Here is a 20031-nt window from a genome sequence, read left to right as displayed (position 1 = left end):
TGCACAGGGATGGAGTCATCTCAGAGGATGGCTAACCTCAAACCATGGTTACACAAGAGAAAGACTATAGATATTCTTTCTCTGAACATAAAGCTTCACAAGGAACAAAAGGCTCAGTTCTGTACAAACACAACGCTGTGTTGTTCAAACAGTCCATTTTTTTCCTGATCCATGAGGGGAAAAACATGTAGGCAATGAAATACATCAGATCTTGCAAATTTTCAGTTAAGTAACCTGAATATACTAATAATTAAATTTGAAAAAGTCAAAAGATAGCATCTATTCCTGCATGAACTAAGATAAATAAACATGAATGCACATGTCTATACACACAATCCACTCCTGCGTTCCATCTTTAGACAGGGCTTTTTGAAAAAGAAAAGTGACAGGTATTTTTCCCAGGGAAAAGCTGCATATTATTTTGCTTTGTGAAGTGCCAGGTAATCACTGGAAAATCTTCAAAACTTACATGTGTATTTTAAGAAACAATGCCAGCATAAAGAAAATTACATACATACTGGATAGACTTTTTTAAAGTTAATCACTACAATTAGTATAAGTATGTTTCAGATATTTTGTTTCTCCTTTATTCACCTTTCCTGGTTCTGAAACAACCAGCTTTTATTGAGTGTGGTGAGAGTGGTGCAAGAGCGCACACAGTTAATTTTTTATCTGGGAGAGACTAATATTGTGCAACCCACCCAGGGAATGAGCAGGCCATCTGCACTGTTTTATCTCTTTCCTCAATACCTGACAAATTCTTACCCACCCTGAGAGATAAAATGCACAGCAAAAACTACTGCTCACTTGAGCACTATGCCACAGTTTGCAGTGAGCTGCACGTATGGCAGAAACCCTGCAGGTGCTGTTTGTCTTTCATCCACTCTGGCTGATTTCCTGTCTTTCTGCAGAACAATTCTATTTTACCTTTTCCTCCCTGTTTACATTAAAATCCTTCCTGCAATCCTAAATAACAGCTTCTTTCTCCAGTCTGGATAAGCAGCACACCTCACATCTCAATAATTAAACAACACTGGATAACAGTTTCCTACCTGATCCTTTGTCAGTGAACAGGAAGCACTAATAGCACTATGGTGCTACTCCTTCAAGCTATTACAGTAGGAGCATGTTCTAATACTCTTACAAAGCAACAGCTGATTAAATGAACTGCCATAAAGAGAGCAAAACTACTCACAAACTCCTCAGCCACACAAGTACTTCAGGGGAATGACTATGCAAAGCCCTGTGCCTCAGATATGGGGATCAAAAATAGTCACTGCACATGATTTCTGCCATCCTTCCAAGGAGAATACTAACATATTTGTCATATTTAAGAGTGGAATTGTAGATAAAATGGTATGTGGGTCATATTATTAGGAGCTCTTGCTGCAATGACAACCAATTCAAAAAAGAGCTGTCAAAAGCCCAGTCCAATTATTCTACTGAGGACCAATTATTTAGGTGCTGAGATGACAGCTAATTTCTAATGTACTGGTTTCTAAATGCAGTCTGTGATGATCCTTTTCAGTAGCTCAGTGATGTTAAAAACTATCTCTGCTACTGAGGTGTCAGTGAAAAGAACCAAGTTTCTACATTTTGCCTGCTGGCTTGAGCTCCCAAACAAAATGGTATTCTATACAAACCTCTGCTTTCAGCAATGGGAAACTGCCATCTGACTGCAGTTTATCTCCCATGTGACATTGGCTACAGTCTCTTCATGGCTGAGGACTACCCTGTGGAATAAGTCCCACCATGAGAAGCCAGCTAAGAGTGCCTGTCAGTGCTGTACTCTCAAGGGAACACCCCAGTGGCACAGTACTGCTCACTGGCTCTGCAAGTGGTGGAGCTGGCCTGCAACCACAATCTTGCATGGCCTAGGCTGCTGAGAGATGGGTCTACCTGACTGCAACCATGGCATTCCCTGAAGTGCAAAATGCTGATTGACAGATAAGTCTGGCAGACCAGAAGGGTTTTTGAAGTGTACTCAGTATGTAAAAAAAGCATAGGAGTACTTACCTACGAAGTTCACTGTACTGTCAACTTCATTTTTTATACTGGAGGACAGGAAATAGTCAGAAGTGACAGCATTTAGCCCATTCATCCCAAAAGATGATTCAACTGGCTCTTGCTAGAATGAAAACAGTACAGTTGGATTACTTTATTTTCGGAGATGGCTTATCTCTTTGTTCTGAGATAGTAATAAACCCCATCACTTCTGCCTGCTACATACCCCCTGCTCTCTGCAAGACACTGTCTTTGAACAAGTATTTCTCTGAGGAGAAGACTGGGACTAATTCATTTCCAAATCTTGTGCTTTGAAAGGAAAGCCATTTTTAATTTTCAAATTTAGAGTAAGCCTTCAGAGAGCAAGGAAGCAGCAAGCTATTTACTACAGAGATTAACATTTGAAACAAACAAGGAAGAAACATTGCTTTAAAACAGTACTCTATTTAATATTCATCCTCAGTCCCTTCCAAATATGCTCTATCTCTTTGCGCTCTCTAAAAGGAAGTCTTAGTTTCTGTACAGCAATTACTAAATTCCAGCCTTAATTTTTCTATACAGCAAGCCTGAAAGCAAACCAAAGTGTTTACACTAAATACAGCCTTTTAGATCACATCATAAACATTACCACAGGGCAACAGCATTTGGAAAACACCACCTGTTCTACAGAGACTAGCATCTACTGAGCTCTAGTGAGCTTTCCACAAGATGCCTCTCTGTAAGCCTGATACACTCGAGTGGGAATCTAAAAAAATCCCTTCAGGGTAGACACGAAAAAATTAATTCCATTAACTCAGGATTTCTTTAAAAGGATTATTCTGCACATGCAACTTCCTCCCCGGTATTGACTCTCTCGCAGGTTTATTGGTTACAATGTCTGAAGTCTTCTGTTCTTACTCTACCATCCCTGCAAGGCTGCAAGTTGTCCCCTGCTGGCTGAGCCAGAGGCACGCACAGAGAGGGGCGAAGCTGTCCACAGCGTGCTCATTTTCACTGCTCTAAAGCATTTCATCGAAGGCAGACCAAGGTCTCAGCCTCAGGACCTGCAGTGCCAGCCCATCCCAGTACTGCTGAACTGTTATCTTTGGGACAAAATACTGGGGGCACTGTGATAGATTTTTTCCTGGATGTCTCATGCTGTGATTGTGATCTCAAAAAGAATTGTCACTTCAACACAAGCACCTCCCCAGACACTAAAGCAAGGCAAACATGCAACCTGTGCAACATTCCTGGCACATCAGAAGGGTGGAGAGTTAAGTGTTAATGGCAACTAGGCCTTTGATGAGATGCACCAGTTGTGCTGCCGCACAGGTCAAAGACTTGGAGAGCTTGAAAAGATAAAATTAGCTGCTATTGATCCATTGAGGGTCACAACGGCAGAGATAGGTTAGGGCTACACACTGGAGCCCTGAGTATCTAGTGCTGTTTGCTTTCATTCACAGCAAACTCAGCAGCCCCCATGGAAACACTCTGCAGGCAGCAATTGCTCAACTTTACTGAGGCTGGATTACAGAGAAGTTTATTTAGTAGCCCCTTTCAAGCTTCAGAAACAAATATGCATCTTGGAACTCAGGTGATGGTGCCAGATCCACAAAGAGACTTGGATACTGGCATAGTTGGCGTTAAATCACCTAAATTTTGAGTGTTCAGATGTCTAGCCTAAGCCAAATGCATGGGGAAAGCTGTCACTAGGATTTTAAAAATAACTCTGAATGTGGAACTGCATGGTCTAAAGGATACATCTAGGATAAGGTAGAAATTAAGCCTCAGTTCAGTCCTTTGTTTCAAAAGAGACTGGTTTTATCTGGGCTGCTCTGACATTTCCGTTTCCTTCCCATTATTGAGAATTCATTTTAAAAGAATTTAATGAATTGTAATGACAGATTCTGCCCAAAAGCCCAGTGACAGGAGACCTACCTGTGGGGTGGGAGACTTGCTTGCCCCTTTGCTAAGGTGGAGCAGGGATTTGGTGAGGCCCAACACTCTCACGTGCACAGGGACAAGCAGCGACTGCCCTGAGCACCACGCTCAAGCTCAGCCCACCAGCAATTGCTGTGTGTGCCCACAGGGTCCAGCAGGGGCAACAATGGGAAGCTCACTGCAAGGCTCTTGCTATGCTCAAGTCCCTTTGCAGATCTGTGCTCAGATTCTCAGTTTCTCCCTCTCCTGCTATCACCCCACTGCAGTTACCAGGTACATCGTGGAGTAGCCTCCCACTGGGCTCCACTAAAAGACATTTTTCAGGGTAACTGTAAGCATTCAAATCAAAACATGCAACTTGGATCTCAGGAATTCTCATCACCAAGCAAAGCAATTATAAGAAGCTTTCATGCTCAGAAATGTGCATTTGCTTTAATTTACCTACTACCCTTCTTCACTACTACAGCCTTCAACATCCAACAGTCAGCCTAAGAGTGGCTGAGTACGGGAAGAGCACCTCTTTAAATCCAGACCAGCCACTGCACACATCTGTCAGAATGGGGCAGCAGACAAGAATACAACCTGGCCTCAGCTCAGAGCCACAGGAATTGACAGGAGGGATCACTGGTAGGTAGGTGTGTGTTCTGGCACACTGCTCTGCTCTGACCAAAGCAGTTTTACTGGCTCCCTCTGAACATCAGCTACCATCAGTCACTTGATAACAAACACAGGCAGCTGTATGAGCCACACAGGATAGTTACAGAGTGGCTCTTTTAAGACAATTTAAAAGTCATAGCATTCTGACGTGTAACTGCACAAGTCACACGTGTGGCAGCACCTGCTTTCCAAACTGTTCCAGTGGAGGACTTTTTCCTGGGTTCACCTGGCCCAGAGAATCTCCTGGCCAGAGGCTGCAGAGCCTGAACCCAGGCATGGGTGGCACAGCCCTTCACAGGTGAGCAGCGGGGGACCAAGCTGCCCTTGCACTGTAGACACAGCTGCCACATACACCTCAAGGACACCAATTTTACTGAAAGCTGAGTCTGAGATCTCTGAGATTTGCTTTTTTGTTAAAAATTTGAAGGTGGACTAGCTCCTGCTGGTGTGTAATACTGACCATCTCGCAGAGGCCCTTGGCAGAGCTGTGAAAGCTTGGAAACACCATGCCTTGCAGGGACAGCAGACATCAGTCTGGGCCCACGCTCTGAATGAACAAAAATCTCAGGCTGCAACTGAAGAGTTTTACAGCTGAGGCCTTCAAACTGACAAAACATGAGCACAAGGTGCAGCTCTGACCCTTGCCTAAATGAAAATGCATTTCCAGTGCTTACATGCAGAAATTAATTGCTCAAAAGGTAGCTCTATTGTTCAGAAACATTCCTTCCCTAATTACTGTATTTCTCCTTACAGAGACAAACAAATGGCAAATGTATTGCTGAGACTGCCAGTTTTCCAACCTCCAGGCATTGTAACACAAGGGCTGTGTCCATTGATGACGTAAGCCACAGCTTTAGCAGCCTTCACATTTCAAAAAAAAACAGCCCCAAACATCCCGGGTAACTGTAGTTACTTAACCAAACCACAAGCACTCACAAGTACCCACCACAATTTACTGTTGGGGCTGTTAAAAAACATTTGCAACAGATTGTATTCACAAGCTCTTGCACCATTAAACAGACACTTCTTACCTTAATTTGTTTGAATTTGTCATCCTTCTCAGATTTCGTCTTTTTTCCTGCAACAACAGAAGGAAGATTTCATAAAGTCATATGTGACATGAGTTATCCTTCACACCTTCTATATTCACTAACAAATAGCCCCAAAATGAGCCTCAAAATGGCAGGACTTCCTAGTTAAGGAAGAATGCATTTTGCATAATTTTACCCTTCCCTTAAGGCCTGGGCAGCAAAAAATCCACCTTGAATGCTCTAGCTTTATGTTTCTTTTTTAAAAGGCTACAAAAGAGAACCACTATGGGACCAAGGAAAGCAACCACAGTCAAAAAATCAGAGTGACAATATGGAAGAATGACAAATTAATAAACAAGACCTGTTAAAAAAAAGAAAGGAAGACAAAAATATTCTTAAAGGGAAGAAAAATCAAAAAATATCATCCCATTTTGGATGCTTTCTCTGTAGCTACAGGAAAAGGGAGATTGTCAATTCATTTAAAGTGAAAAGAGATAACAATAAACTTCAACTAATATTTTTGTAAATAGTTGCAACCTGGTAGGGAAATACATATTACAATTCATGCAAAAGTGGTTTATGCAATCAGGATGGGCTTGGGAATCCCAAAAACCATACTGCATGTGACCTTTACAAAATGTCATGCCCCTTGGCAGACCCCAGTGCTGCTGCCCCTGCTCTGACCTGATGCAGAAGCTCAGACCTGCTGGTGCAAGCTCAGCTCTGCCCCAGTGTCAGCACAGACGTGTCCCAGGAGCTTTTCCCATCTCTACTACATGATACCACAGAAAATTAGAAACATTTGCAGCCAGATTCTTTTGCTCCCACACATGTTTAGCCACATGTCACAAAAAAAGAGCATGTGAAAATATATATGAGGCACAAACTATGTCAGGGTTTTACAGTAACTGGACTTTCTGCAGAATCTTCTTCTGCTACAGCCCAGAATCTCAGCTTTAAAGATGAACTTTTGTAGCTCCTACAGGAATCTACTGCCAAGAGACATCTTATGGTCCAGGGAAATGTGTCTAAACATATAAAATACACCATTGACAAGAGACTGGAAACAGTTTCAAAATAAATGTTCTACCTTTTGCACATTGATCTTCCTTTCACAGTATGACTCTGACCCAAAAATGCAATGGTTCATCATTTCCAGTCACACTGACCTTAAACTGAAAATCTGCCTTTCAGTTCTCAGTCTAGGAAAGTAGCAAACTGTAGCTACAGGTGAACTGAATTGGATTTTAGAGGAACACTGTGTGTTTGGTTTGCAGGTTATCTCTTCATCCAAAATTCTAGACGACACAGGATACCAGAGGACTAAGGAAACCATTGTTCTACTGCATAAACCAGTAAGGGAGCCATATGAAATCTAATGAGCCCTAAATAAAGCAATGTTTCTACTTTGAAAGAAACCAAATACTCATGAGATTGACCTGGTGGTTAGGTCTTCTCCTGGCAGGCAGAAGTTTTAATTCCTAAATTTGGGGATTCAGACACTTTCCCATTTCACTGTTATTGTGCTCTGGGTTGGTTTTTCACAGTCTTTGTAACTAACAATGTGGTTTCATAGTTTAGTGTCCTGAGTGAGTATACTGCTCTCAGCTCAAGACAGAGCCAGTTTAATTGTACCCTTGCTTGAAAAAAGATAACAAAATGTCTGCCACCATATTCTGAATGACCCCTACTGAATTAAATGTGTTGAGCTTTAATACCCTCTAATCATATTCCTCGACTGAAGGAGACCCAGGACTAGATTCTGAACACAACTCCATCAGCTTTAACAGACAAATATCAACAGCCTGGGGGGTATCACATCTCATTGATCCTCTCTTCTGAATGCAGCCCATTTTTCATATAGCTGTTCCTAAGTTCCAGTCATTTCCCAGCCAGCCAGGGCACCACGTGCAGCTTGCATTGGTGGCTTGTTGCATACTGAGCTACCTGCAGTAGGTGTTTTTCTCATCACAATGCCCTCAACAGCATTTCATGTTGACAAGCTCTCCCCTCTACCTTTTTTGGAAGGTCTTTCAGACAAGGGCAGCATCCGGTAGACCCTGAAGGCATTGTTTCCTTTCTTTATACTTTTGTCCTTCACTTCTTCTATGTCAGGCAGGGAGTTCATAGCGCAACGGAAGTTTGCCTTCCATGTCTTTGGATCAGGTTTATCTACTCCTGATTGGTATTTTCCTGAGCAAGAAAAGAAAAGTTAGGCACATATGACATGTGATTGAAGATTCGAGGCAAATTAATAACAGCGTAGGTTAGCTTCAAGGTATCAGCCTTTGGTTCCCATGACAAGCATTCTAACAATAGCTGAGGCTGGAGAGAGTGCTGTGATCTCATTCTCATGCACATTTCTAGAACAGATGATGAATGGTTTGTGCTCAAGAAAGACCCAGGGCACTGAAGGTCTGATGTGACTCCATAACAACATGGAAAAGCTTGCACAGCATTTACCTTTACTATGTCTGCCTCAAATCCATAGAAAGGCATAAAAAGCCTAAGGGCCTGTGTCTAAAAAACTGCTGACTGTGCTCTACTCCTGATGGTTTTGAACCCAATTGCTAACATTTAAATCAATTAAGTTTTACTGTGTTCCTCAATGCAAATGAGTTATGGCACTTCAATTAAGCTAGAGAGTATCACAGGCCTTGAAAAAACACAGCCTCCCACAAATCTGGAAACTTAAGTTCATTCTCTGTGTTAGTAAAAGCAAAGACAAGAAAGAAGGAAAATGTAACTTTAAAAGGGAAAACAATGTGAAAATCTGTCCTGTAAAAAGAGAGTTCCAATACCTGTGTGAATTGCCCAGTTTCTAAATAAGGGAGCATCTTTTTCAACATCCCAACCATGTCTTGCAGCATGCATCCAAGGAATCTGAAAAATCTTCTTCTCCTGGAAGGGAAAACAAACAGGAAATGCCAACACTGATGGACTTGAGGAACCTTCTGATGATTTTAAGTCACTAATTTATAAGCACTGTTTCAGCATCTCCAAGTGTTTTGCTCCCTTCTAGCCCAGTGTCACTATCACTGAAATCAGCAGGAAAATATCCACTGGCATCACCAAAGCAGAACACAGTCCAAATGTATGAAATACTCAGAAGCCACTTCATGGAAGATGAGCCTGGCAGCTTTTCGAGCTGACACATGGAAAAAACATGCAGTACTACATATTTCTGAGCTTTCATACAAAGGGTAGTTTTGTCAGCACAGACACTTTTATGATTAGCAAAATAAATCTGAAACTAAACAACCATAGGAACAGAGCAAAATCAAGGGATTTAGAATTCAGCCAATAAATACTAGCACGGTGAAGAAAAGACCATCTTGCAAATTTGTATGCCAAGCAAAAGAATGTATCAGTGGTAGACATCTCTCCAGTGAGGATAAAAAACCAGACACTCATGTAAAGAACTGCATTGAAGATACCTAAACACATTTTAGTTCAGAAACTTTAGACGAAAGAAAAGTGCACTTAAAGAAATGCTAAGGAAGGGTTTTAAAAAATTTGGTTTTTTAACACACAGCTAAATCAGGGCATGCCTTACATGGTGTCAGTATAAACTGATTCCCCAAGGAATCATGGAAGATCCCTGGCAACTATTAAAGATGATCATTTTAGGATATAGCTCCAACTCTGGGGGCCCAATGACTTTCAGAGCTTGAATAACAGGTTTCCTACACTCCTTCCACAAGCACTTAGCACACAGGATACTGGGCCAGATGGATGCTGGATCAGATGTGCTTTTATGTCATACAACACGGTAATGAATTCCTTTGTCCTGACCTAGAAGGCTGCTTCAGAACTCTTCATGCTGTTTCCTGCAAAGCCATACAAACTGAGCTTGTTCCACAACACTTGTTTTTTCCTCCCCTGTTGGGAGTAATACTTATCTGGCTTCACATGCAGACATCTTGCACTATAAACTCCATCTCTGCAGGTTCACATCCAATTATCAGTGTATGAAAAGAAAAATACTTCCAGGGCAAAATGCACCCTCCTCCTGCAGCAGCCACTTGAGCTATGCTGCCTGAATTTCACCCTAAAAGAGCCTATTTCTCTCTACTGACTACATACAACTCTAGACAGGCAGCTCTCATTTAAGTGACTGCATTGTAGCTATCTGGCCGGGTGAGATCAATCCTTCACCCTTTTCCCTTCCCCCAACAACCACTTTTCTTTCCTGACTGTCTGGTTAATATTTCACTCATGCCAAGGCTAGGTTTATTTCCCTCCCTTCCATGTGACCTTTTCTTCTTCTGAGCCTGCATTTTGTCCTTCAATTTGTCTTTAATCCTTTCTGTCATATTTGCTTGTTCGGAATTGCATTCTTCCCTTCTTGCTTGGCTTCATCTTTAATTTGGTGCAAGCAATTATTTAACATGTTCCTCATTTCCCTCAAGACCTCACACTCAATATTCCTCTTAATGCAGTTACATCATTTTTGTCACATGTCTTTTGCCTCTTTACTCTTCCCTCTACATATAAGTAAATCATCAACAGAGATACTTCTTTCCCCAACTCAAAGCAGTCAAAAGAAATACTCAAAGCCACTGTTTGTGGTCCACAACACTACTGTATTCATCAGACCTAGAATAAGCTTCTCCGCCTTTACTCTTTCATAGACTATAATAAGCATGGGGGGAAAAAAAATCATCACTTCAATAGCAAACAGTTTCTATCAACAAGAACTTTAAGAATAGACCAGATTAAAATAGGCCATATATAATTCAAAACCTAGCAGACTGAGCAAGACTCCAGACATAGCATCCTGTCATCATCAACTGTACTCACTGCTTCAAAAGAAGCTGCAAGGACATTCAACAGCAGTCTAAGTGGTTATTACAGTGCTTCTGTTCATTACAGAAGGTTCTTCCCAATCCCAGATGTCTTGAAGCACAGGAATTAATAACAAATAACAAAATCACAGAAGCTATGTGTATAATAATTTCATAATACATATGTAAATTTACACTCCTATACAGAAACTACAGATTTTCTCATCAACTATGAAATATCTAATTTTCCCTGAAATCCTGCAAAGACAGCTGATTACATCCATACCATGTAGTTGAATTCTCTGCTCTAGTTTACCTGGGTAATTTCTATTTAAATAATACTTCTTTATTTCACACATTATCAAACATTACCTATATTCTTCTTCAGCCAGTGCTGCCTAATAATGACCTTAACAGGAAGGGGTCATCAGTGCTTTCTCTCAGACTTGGAAAACCATGTGCTGACTGGTCCAGCATTCCATCACAGGACTTTTGTGTAGGAATCTTGTGTTTCTGTTAAAAAATTAGCCTCACCTAAAGTCAAAAACACAACCCACAAAAATTTTGCGCTGTAACAGGAATTGCTACCAAAATCCAGTGGGAATACCAAAAGGGAAAAGCTGTGACATTCTTAGAAACAGGCATGAAAAGGAAAGTAGATCAAACCTCAGCTGGTCACAGCAGCATGGTGTTACTAATGCCAACACTGTGGTTTCAATCCCTGCACAGGCCATTCGCTTAAGAGTAAGACTTCGTGATCCTTGTGGGTCCCTTCCAACTCAGAATATTCTGTGATCTGTAATCACTTGGAACTCTGGCACTGCAAAATGCTTGGAGCAAGGGCTTGAGTGTGAAACCATATATGAGCTACAAAGTCATAGGACAAATCTTAAACAGCAGCACCCATCTCCAAGGTAACACTCCAAGCATCCATCAAAGCAGTAGGTTGCCTCTCTGTTACAGCTTGGAATGTTTCCTTTCCCAGATCCATGAGGAGCACTGACCTCTCACACTTCCCCTCCTCACATCCCCTCTGCTGAACTATGTTGTTTCACTAGCACCTCCCAGTTTGTCTCTCTGGGAAGGTAAAGAAATTCCCTTCCTCTTTCATGCCACTCAGAAGGATAACATTTTCATCAGAGACCCACAAGTATTTATGCTTTAAACCCTATAAGGAGGGGTTTGCTCTGGAGGTATAATGATGAACTGACAGTAGGGGAAAGAATTATGTGTCACCTGTACCTGATTTATAATTTCTAACTGAGAGAGGTTTAATTCTTTCTTCAGTTCAGAAAAAGTCCCCAAGAACAGAGAGCCAATAACAACCCAGAATGGCAATAATTTCTTTCGTATTTCAACCTCATTTCCTTAAAAGCTGTGCACACACGAGTTTCATTCTCTTGATAATCTGACACACCTTCTTATCTAAACTGTGAACTATCCTTTACCAAACTCTGATTAAAGAGTTACAGCCTATGAAGTTGATTCTGTGGGTATACAACAGGCTGTGATACATGTGATACTTCATGCATGGCTTTGTTTATGGTCAGGATTTAAAGTAAAAATAGAAATATTTTTGGTTTAACGATCCATTGTTGGAATGAATGTGCAAACATTTTTAAACAGAAGTGCTCAGGAGTGCAATTTTCTTGTTGAGCTTAGTAAAGACAACCCAGGCTGATGCCAAATCAGAGGGTAGAAGTGGGGAATCAGAGCTTAATAAACCTCAAGGAAGAGAAATTATTTCAGATTAGGCAGGAACACCCAGCAAAGGACAGCAGACATAGACTGTGAATAGGAAACCTAACACCAAAATAAAGATATTCAAGGAGAAGGACCTGAACATGGGACTCAAATTACAAAGACAACAGTAAAAAGCAGTCTCCTCTTCAGCTGTGACCCCATTATGCAACAACAAAGACCTACTCAAATTCACAGTGCAGCTAACTAGGGAATGGATAAAGCAATATTTATTTACCCAGCCACAGCATGAGACTCACTGATGCAGGAAGTTACTGAGAAACAAGGTTCATAGATTAAATTTAAAGCGCTCCTGAAAATTTCATAGTCATGAAAAAAGTAGTCATTTCAATTGTCATTCTTCAACTTTAAAAATGAGCACCTGAGTACCACAACTACAACTGCTATAGGGAGGATACCAGACTATTTGTCTTAGTGACTTAACCAGAGAGGCAGTTCCTATGTTTCTGCCCCTGATTTTGTGAATTTCCACCCATTCTGATAATAAAGTAGCCTCCGTAGCAAAAACAGCTTCATGCTTTCCAGTGTGGTGAATTACTCTCCTGCACAGTGCAGAAAGCGTGCCACATTTGCACAATCCATTACTATTCAAAGTCTCAAATACACTCCTAGATTTTACTCAACCAATCAAAATAAATTCAAATTGGGCACTGACATTTTTGAGCTCACGACTGCACTCTCAAAGTGTCTTGAGCACTTAGTAAGAGCTCAGGACCAGGGATATTAGGTTTGAATCTGACAGGGGAAAAAGTCACCCTATTTTCTCCTGAGTGGAGAAGTGTCAGAGAAGTCACACAAGTCTGAAACAGCAGATTGTTGCTTCAACTCAGAGTCTAACACAGAACACAGCCTTCCTCCTCAGGAGAGTATTTTGAACACATCCCTCTGATGCTACTTGTTGAACAATGTGTTCCCAGGTTAAAAATAAAGTCCAAGCAGAGTCTCCAGAAACACTCATTTCAATAACAAAGAGTTGGAAAATGCTTTTAAATGAGCCACAGATCCACCAGGCCAAAGCAGGAGCTTCAGATCTGGCAGGGGAGACCGGAGTAACAGGTTTAGCAGGAAGCATGCAGCTTTGCCCTTCCTCCCTGTCACCCCTCTGAGAACCAGGAATGAGCTGATTTACCTATGCAGACCTCAACCACTGCTATCAAGTTCCCCTTCAGCACATGCATGCACACCCCCCTTACCTTATTTAGCCATTTCAGCCCTGGTATTCTGTTCGAGTTGATTTGTTCCTCCAGCCAGGGCCGCATCCGCATCCTTTCGACAGGCATTGTCACCCACCTGGGAAGGAGCTGCAGGGAACAAGGGACAAGGTTACTTGTTTGCCAGGCAGAACTCCCAGGCAGCTCCTCCACCTTTGCACAGTACACTTATTAAAGCTTTGCAGGCACTGAACTATGGTAAATATAAACATTATTTTAGACCTGTGTGTGAGCCTCCCCTAAAAGCAACTGAGATAAAATCTTCTTTATGGCAGAAAATATTCTTCTGGTACACTTATTAGGAAAACCTTCATCTGAAGATGACATAGGATATCAGCAAAAATTTGTCTACTGATACAGGTGGGATACCAGAAGTCACTAAGAAAAACACTTACACTTTTGGAGACACCTCTTTTCAGTCCAAATACCTGCATTTGCAGAAGACCTTATTTTGTCAGGGAAAAAATATGTAATGAAAAAATAACACATGCAGGAGGCATCACTATACTAGCTAAAATGATGCTTCTGCTAATGAAAGGGCTTTCAAATGGCAGTTTCAGTCCCGTGAACTTGACTAGAATTAATAAAAGTACATTTTACATCACAACAATTTAGCAGACCACTTTGATTCTGGCTGAGTAGTTTGACCACCTCCCTCCAGCTTTCTCTGATCAATCCACTCACTGATTTTTTAGCTGTTATTTTACATTTCAATGCTGTTCAGCTATGAAGTGAGTTCTTCACACACCCCTCAACTACACTATGCCACCTTTTATTATCCCGTTAAGACTCAAACTGACTTCTTTTTCTGTCTCTCTCTCGCTCACACATATGCACACATGACCTCAATGCCACTTCCCTGTTTAGAGCTGTAAATTATTGACATAAGAGTCCAAAGTCTTGAACCTGAGGCAAAAATTTTAAAAACATTAACCAACTGGCACTAGATGCAGATTAAAGCACCACATTAAATGCCTGTTAAGCACCCTGGAACCCATAATTTCCACATTCAAGTACTTGCATTTAGGCTGCTGCTTCTCCTTGCCCCTCTGCACCAGGCTCAGCTCCTTCCTCTCTCTTTTGCTCTTCACATCTGTGTTCTCTGCATCATTCTTAATTTCTCTGCTCCACTATTCTTGTCACCTTTGATCTTAAAAATAAAAAACAGAAAGAAAAATTTGAAAGCACACAGGAATGGCACAAATGTAAATGGGTTTGTTCTCGCTTCCTATGGGAGTACAGGCATGGGACAGACTAACAATTAGGCAGTACCAAGCCCACACCCAGCACAAGAGGAAGAAAAACGTTCAAAGTTTCCTCTCATTGCTCTGAGGACATGTATTTCCTTGAAACTAATAAGGAATTAAAATCTGAATGTAACAATAAGGTTCTTTGATGTGTCCAGAGAATTTACCAGCAGCCATGCTCACACTAATCTCTTAGCAAACATATTAGTATTTTGTTTACTACTGTGTGGAGCTGGTCACTCATGCTTCAGCTGCAGCCTCTTGCAGTAAGCTACAAATTACTAAAATAGCTCAGAAAACGGCTGCAACTGCTCAGCTCCCTTTCAGGTTCACTTCAGATATGAAAAAACAGCCAACCCCAGGAATCCAACCGCAGACAAGCCCTTGTGCATATCCCCTCTCTGTGTAAGAGGGATGCTGTTTTCTGGGTAAGGGTGATGTGGGTTCAATGTTTTTAGCCCCCTGGTTGGTGGCAAACAGCCAGCCATGCCACTGCACCCCCCTCCCCTTGGAACCAACAATCCTCATCCAGGCTGCAGAATGTGCACAAGAGATCTGATCTGTACCACCTTACCCTACCACAGTTTGAGTCAAAGCTGAAAAATGCAAATGGCAATGTACTAAAAACATGAGCAAATTTTTATTTGTCTGACAAGGAAGAAACAATTCTCTACAACAGATGCATTTCTCTGTAAGTTATCTTTGAGTATGCATGCACTTTGAGATAATTCCTGGAAACACTGTGCATGAGGTTCAACACTCAATATGAGTGTTCCCATTTAGCAGTCGGACTCGTCTTTGGGGTAATGAGCCCCTAAGACAAATTTCAAACCCATCTGAATGAACAACTTAGACAGAAGGCAAGAAAGTAATCTTGAAAGCAGCAGCAATGAATCCCACTTGGGACAGGCAACATGGAAGAAACAGAAGCTGCCTTTGTACAACACCAATACAACTCAGGAAACGAGAAAGCTGCCAACAATCGCTACTACAAGGAAGCTAGTCCTGCCCAAAACGGCAGAGTTGAGCCAACCTGTCTTTTCCCTCCCACATCCCTGGGGGTTTCCCCAGCTGCTCCCCTGTAGATGCTGCTGGGAGGTGCTCATCTCCTTTTGGCACTCTGGGATTCCTCTGGGATTAGCAACTGCAGCTGTCAGCACACACCTTCCCATCCATCACCCACACCAAGACAAATTAATCCAAGGTAATCAGGAGAGAAATTTAGCTTGTGAGAAGAGAGGAGTGGCTCCTAAGAACTGTTCATCTGAAAGTAAATTCAAACCCAGGTAAAAATAATCCTACAACGATGTTCAGCTGGAGGGAACAGTGAGAATCTTCTGGAGTTATGTCCTTCACAAAGGAGCAAGCACAGCCGTGCTTTTGCTCATCAAAACACAATCCCTACCTCGTGCTCCTTTTAGAGCACATGCTGCAGAAAATAAAGCTGGATGTCTTCAGAAGACATTCCCAGACCTATCTGCCTCAGGACAGCGATGACCACAATGGTGCTAAAATGTAGCAGGGTTTTTATCAGTTGCATGTTAATAAGATTCTTTTGATGAAAATACCAAGTCAACTCTACCAAGTAATTGCCTGTGGGAAATGAAGGTGCCTTATCTGCATCCAGAGCTGTAAAATGCATGACATATTTGTACAGAAAGAAACATCAGCATCTGCAGTGCCTTAAAAGTAGCTCCTGTCTGTCCATAAATGGCATTACTGAGTGCACTTGAAGCCTTATTTCACTGACTCCAGGTGGGAGGATCTGGAGTCCGTCCATCAGTGAGTACAGATTAAATCACCTGACTTTAAGAATCATTCCAGTTTGTAAGGACATTTGAAATGCTCCAAAATAGGCAGCAAATACATGTAAAGTTTCAGGGGCCATTGCCTAACACCACACCAGCTTCACCATCCATCAGAATATATCAATTATTTAACAAACCTACAAAGTCAGAAACTAAGGTAAGCACTACAAAACAGCAGGTATGCAAAGTTTCTAGCCAGCCTCTCTCCACTGTTTACCAGCTGAAAGAAAAAAAGTAGAAACAGTCCATCCTTTTAAGGACAACAAAACATCAACATTTGTAATCTGGAGCTGGCTGTAAAACTAGAAGCACTTACCCACCTATCTCCCACTCCTGGTCAGCCTCAATGTTGCACTTCCCTGCACATTCACACTTAGAAGAAGCTACATGCAGCTGTTGATATTTTTTGTACCTGGGGCAAGTGCACATCTAACAATATTTTCAGAGCTGCCAAGGCACCCAGGTCCCACTGGCTACACCGCTACCACGATCTCCTGAGCTGTGGGTACCCATCTGCTGGCCTAAGCAAACCTCTCCAGAAGCCTGGTTACTTTTGACTGCCTGAACCTTCACCCTCTGGTTAACCAGGAGAAAAATGGCTTAATGCCTGCCTTGGGTCACTTGACACCGTCTTCCTGCACACCGCAGAGACCATGGATGGAGCCAGGGAGAGGAGCAGAGCCAGCTGGGAGGAAGGAAGGAGTAGAGGGGAGGCGCAGCACCAGCTCCACCAGCGGCAAAGAAGCACCTTGTACTCCATCACTCCATCACCCTTCAGCCCCATCCCAGTTTTGCTGCATGCTAATGCTACACTTCACATTGTCAGCTTTCTGAAGAAGTCCAGGAATTTAGCAGGCTTCACAGGAAAATGATTAATATTCCCAGAAACCCAAACTTGAAGTCTTTCTGGCATTATGTTGAAAATATTTCCTGTTTGTTTTTTCTTCTGGTTTCTCATGGTAGAGGAAAGGAAGACTAATCACCAAGAAACACAGTCAACTGCAGATGGGACCTCAGAAAGCTTTTTTTCACCCTATCTGAAAAGAGGAGCTCATTTAAATGCTGTAAGTAGGACTACCTACTAGGATATCACTCTTTGATTCTTAGTAAGACAGCCAGTCTTCAAAAATCAGTATTTTTAATCATGCCTCCTACAAATGTATTGACTGGTAGCTCCAGAAATTAATTTCCCTTTTCTTGCTCTATTTTAACCACTTGTCTTAATATTAGAGGGGACCACAGTCAGGGGCATTCGTTCTTTCCGAGGTGGGAGCTTAAATATATCGATGGACATGAAGACATCAATAAAATTATTCCCAGAGCAGTGGAAAGTGGGCAAGACATCAGCCCCAACTCACTGGGATTTGCATAAAGGGGGAGGTCACTGGGAGCCTGTGAAGAGCCATTCCCACACAAGAAGCATGGCCCATGGATTGCTGTCACCACAGTTTATGGAAGGATTATTTTGATCTTCTTCAAAGCTTTAATTACTGCACTATTCATGCTAGTCCTGTGGTCGGTTCAGCCTATTTTTTGTAATGAGAAACTTCAAGAACACGGTGAAGGCTACTCCCCAGCAAGGTATAAACTGGTTGCAATATGCATATACATATATTTTCACTCCATAATGATTGATAAAGAGCTTGTAGTCCCTCTCTACTCACTGCAAGAACATTCTAGTAAGTCTGACTTGTTTTTTCCTTCACAGAGATAACACTCCTGCCATACAGAAAGTGTAACCTTTGAGAATGAAGAGCTCTTCACTAGAATTACAGCAGCTGTAGACAGAAAGCGAAAGCAATGGCATGGCAGGGATTACATCTGAGCAGTACATGATGTTCTCTTTCCTTCAGTTTCATTCTGGCAGCATCTGGATAACTGAAAAGGCACAAAGGTTATCCTAAAACCACAAGCTACTCTGTATCTGTGGCTACTTTCTTAAAAGTATAATCCTATGGAACCAAAAAAACCCCCAAAGCAAAAAACCTCTGGAAAAGCAGCTCTTCTTTCCCAATCACAAAAGTTAAAAGATTTGCCAGTATATGGAAATATTATTAACGGTTGTGAAACGTTATGGTGGGACAAGATCTTGGAGGGACATTTGTGAAGTAGGTCACAGGCTCTGCTCAAAGCTGTGGAAAAACATCTCTTCCTCAGAGGATATGTGCAGAATATTGCATGGTATCAATTTATCTTTTCTCTGCAAATACAGAACAGGCAATATTATTTTTTTGAGAAGTTATCTTTACTTGTGCTTTGCTGATAAACTTTTAAACTATTCCCTTTGTTTACTAAGGCTGATGCAGTTAAGAAAAGCATCAATCAACCCGTGTGACCAAAGAGATATGCTGAAATGAGACCATATGCTAAATTTAGGATTCAGAGAACTGGGTTCTGTACTTGTGTCTGTGCCAAGACTGTTCCAGCATACACGGAAACATGATCTTTTTTTAAAGAACAGTACTTGGAACAAAATTCTGCTCTTTGGTCACAGACTGAACTCTGCTTTCATATAGGATTTTGCAATATGACCACCTTTTTCAGCTATTCTGCTGGGAATACCACTTTCAAAGAGTTCGCCATCTGTACTCCAAGAAAAGCTCTGCTTAGCAGTGAAACTCATCAGAGGGATAGAGCCTTCTCTCAGGTAAAAAAACCTGTTAGACTCATCTGCCCAGAAATGCTTCAGAAATGTGAGATTGACGCTGAAAGGAAAACAGAAGTGCACTTTACTCAGCTTCTTTGACTATGGACACCTGAATTACCCCTGTCTGCAGTGTGGGGGGGCAAGACCTCTGCCATGAGGTCCTTTCCTGTCTGCCACGAGGTGGAGGATCTTACCACAGGTCTGCAGAACATGCCTTCTTCCTGATAATTCCAAATTATCCAACATCTTTTTTTGGAACCAACAGCAAAACATTTCATTAAAGAGTAGTAAATGAGGAAAAGTGGGCATTGGCATTCTTAGAGGTACAAGGGTTACAGATTCAAAGTGAAATCCTCACTTAGATATGAAGCAAGAAAACCCATAAAAGCCAGTAACAGACTTTCTAGACTCATAGCAAGTTGGAAAGCAAAACCTACGCTCTCTGGTCTTTTAACTGCATGTAATGGTGCCTCTTTTTCCCTTACCATTATTTGGTCAGTGATGCCCTGTTGAACAGGGAGGGAAGGGGCAGACATCATTGGCAGATTTGTTTCTCACTAAGCACCTCTTGCTGTGAGCTCCATTTGAGTATTCACCACGGCCAGTCTGCTCCACAGACCCAGCTCCTGTGTTGGCTGTAACACCTTGATCCACACTGTAGCCACAGCAATATCTTTCCTGCTTTTCCTAATGTTTTGGTGGCAGCAGAAAAGATGATGCCCTTCCTGTCCTTCACCAAGAAAGAGTTCACTGCAGCCAGGAAAGGTGGCACCTTATTTAGTCTGCTGCCTGCAGGAAGGAGGAAACTTCATCAAGAAAGACCAGAAAGCCAAGAATTGGAGAGCAGGCAGGATGGGAGAACACAGGTCCTGGGCAGAATGGCCTGGCCATTAAGAAGAACCTGTACAGGCAACCACCAGGCAATACTTCACCTGCTTCCCTAGGTTCCCAAACAAAA

General features: G+C 41.9%; 1 protein-coding gene across 4 annotated transcripts in view; it reads right to left on the bottom strand.

Annotated features, from left to right (window-relative positions):
- Nucleotides 1-20031, bottom strand: part of IRF2 (interferon regulatory factor 2) — a 40828-nt gene that overhangs the window by 8704 nt on the left and 12093 nt on the right. For 2 of the 4 annotated variants that reach the window (XM_084203781.1, XM_084203782.1), the window contains exons 2-7: nucleotides 14389-14521; nucleotides 13354-13461; nucleotides 8414-8513; nucleotides 7629-7805; nucleotides 5613-5659; nucleotides 2017-2128 (exon numbers count right to left, since the gene is read on the bottom strand). In XM_084203781.1, coding sequence (XP_084059907.1) covers nucleotides 2017-2128; nucleotides 5613-5659; nucleotides 7629-7805; nucleotides 8414-8513; nucleotides 13354-13461; nucleotides 14389-14394 — 550 coding nt within the window. In that variant the 5' untranslated portion in view covers nucleotides 14395-14521. The remainder of the gene's footprint in view (nucleotides 1-2016; nucleotides 2129-5612; nucleotides 5660-7628; nucleotides 7806-8413; nucleotides 8514-13353; nucleotides 13462-14388; nucleotides 14522-20031) is intronic. The other 2 variants (XM_084203783.1, XM_084203784.1) reach the window with 2 other exon arrangements.

The sequence above is a fragment of the Fringilla coelebs genome (genome assembly GCF_963513975.1).
Source record: "Fringilla coelebs genome assembly, chromosome: 4".
NCBI classification, from domain to species: domain Eukaryota; kingdom Metazoa; phylum Chordata; class Aves; order Passeriformes; family Fringillidae; genus Fringilla; species Fringilla coelebs.
This window is presented reverse-complemented; position numbering and strand designations above follow the sequence as displayed.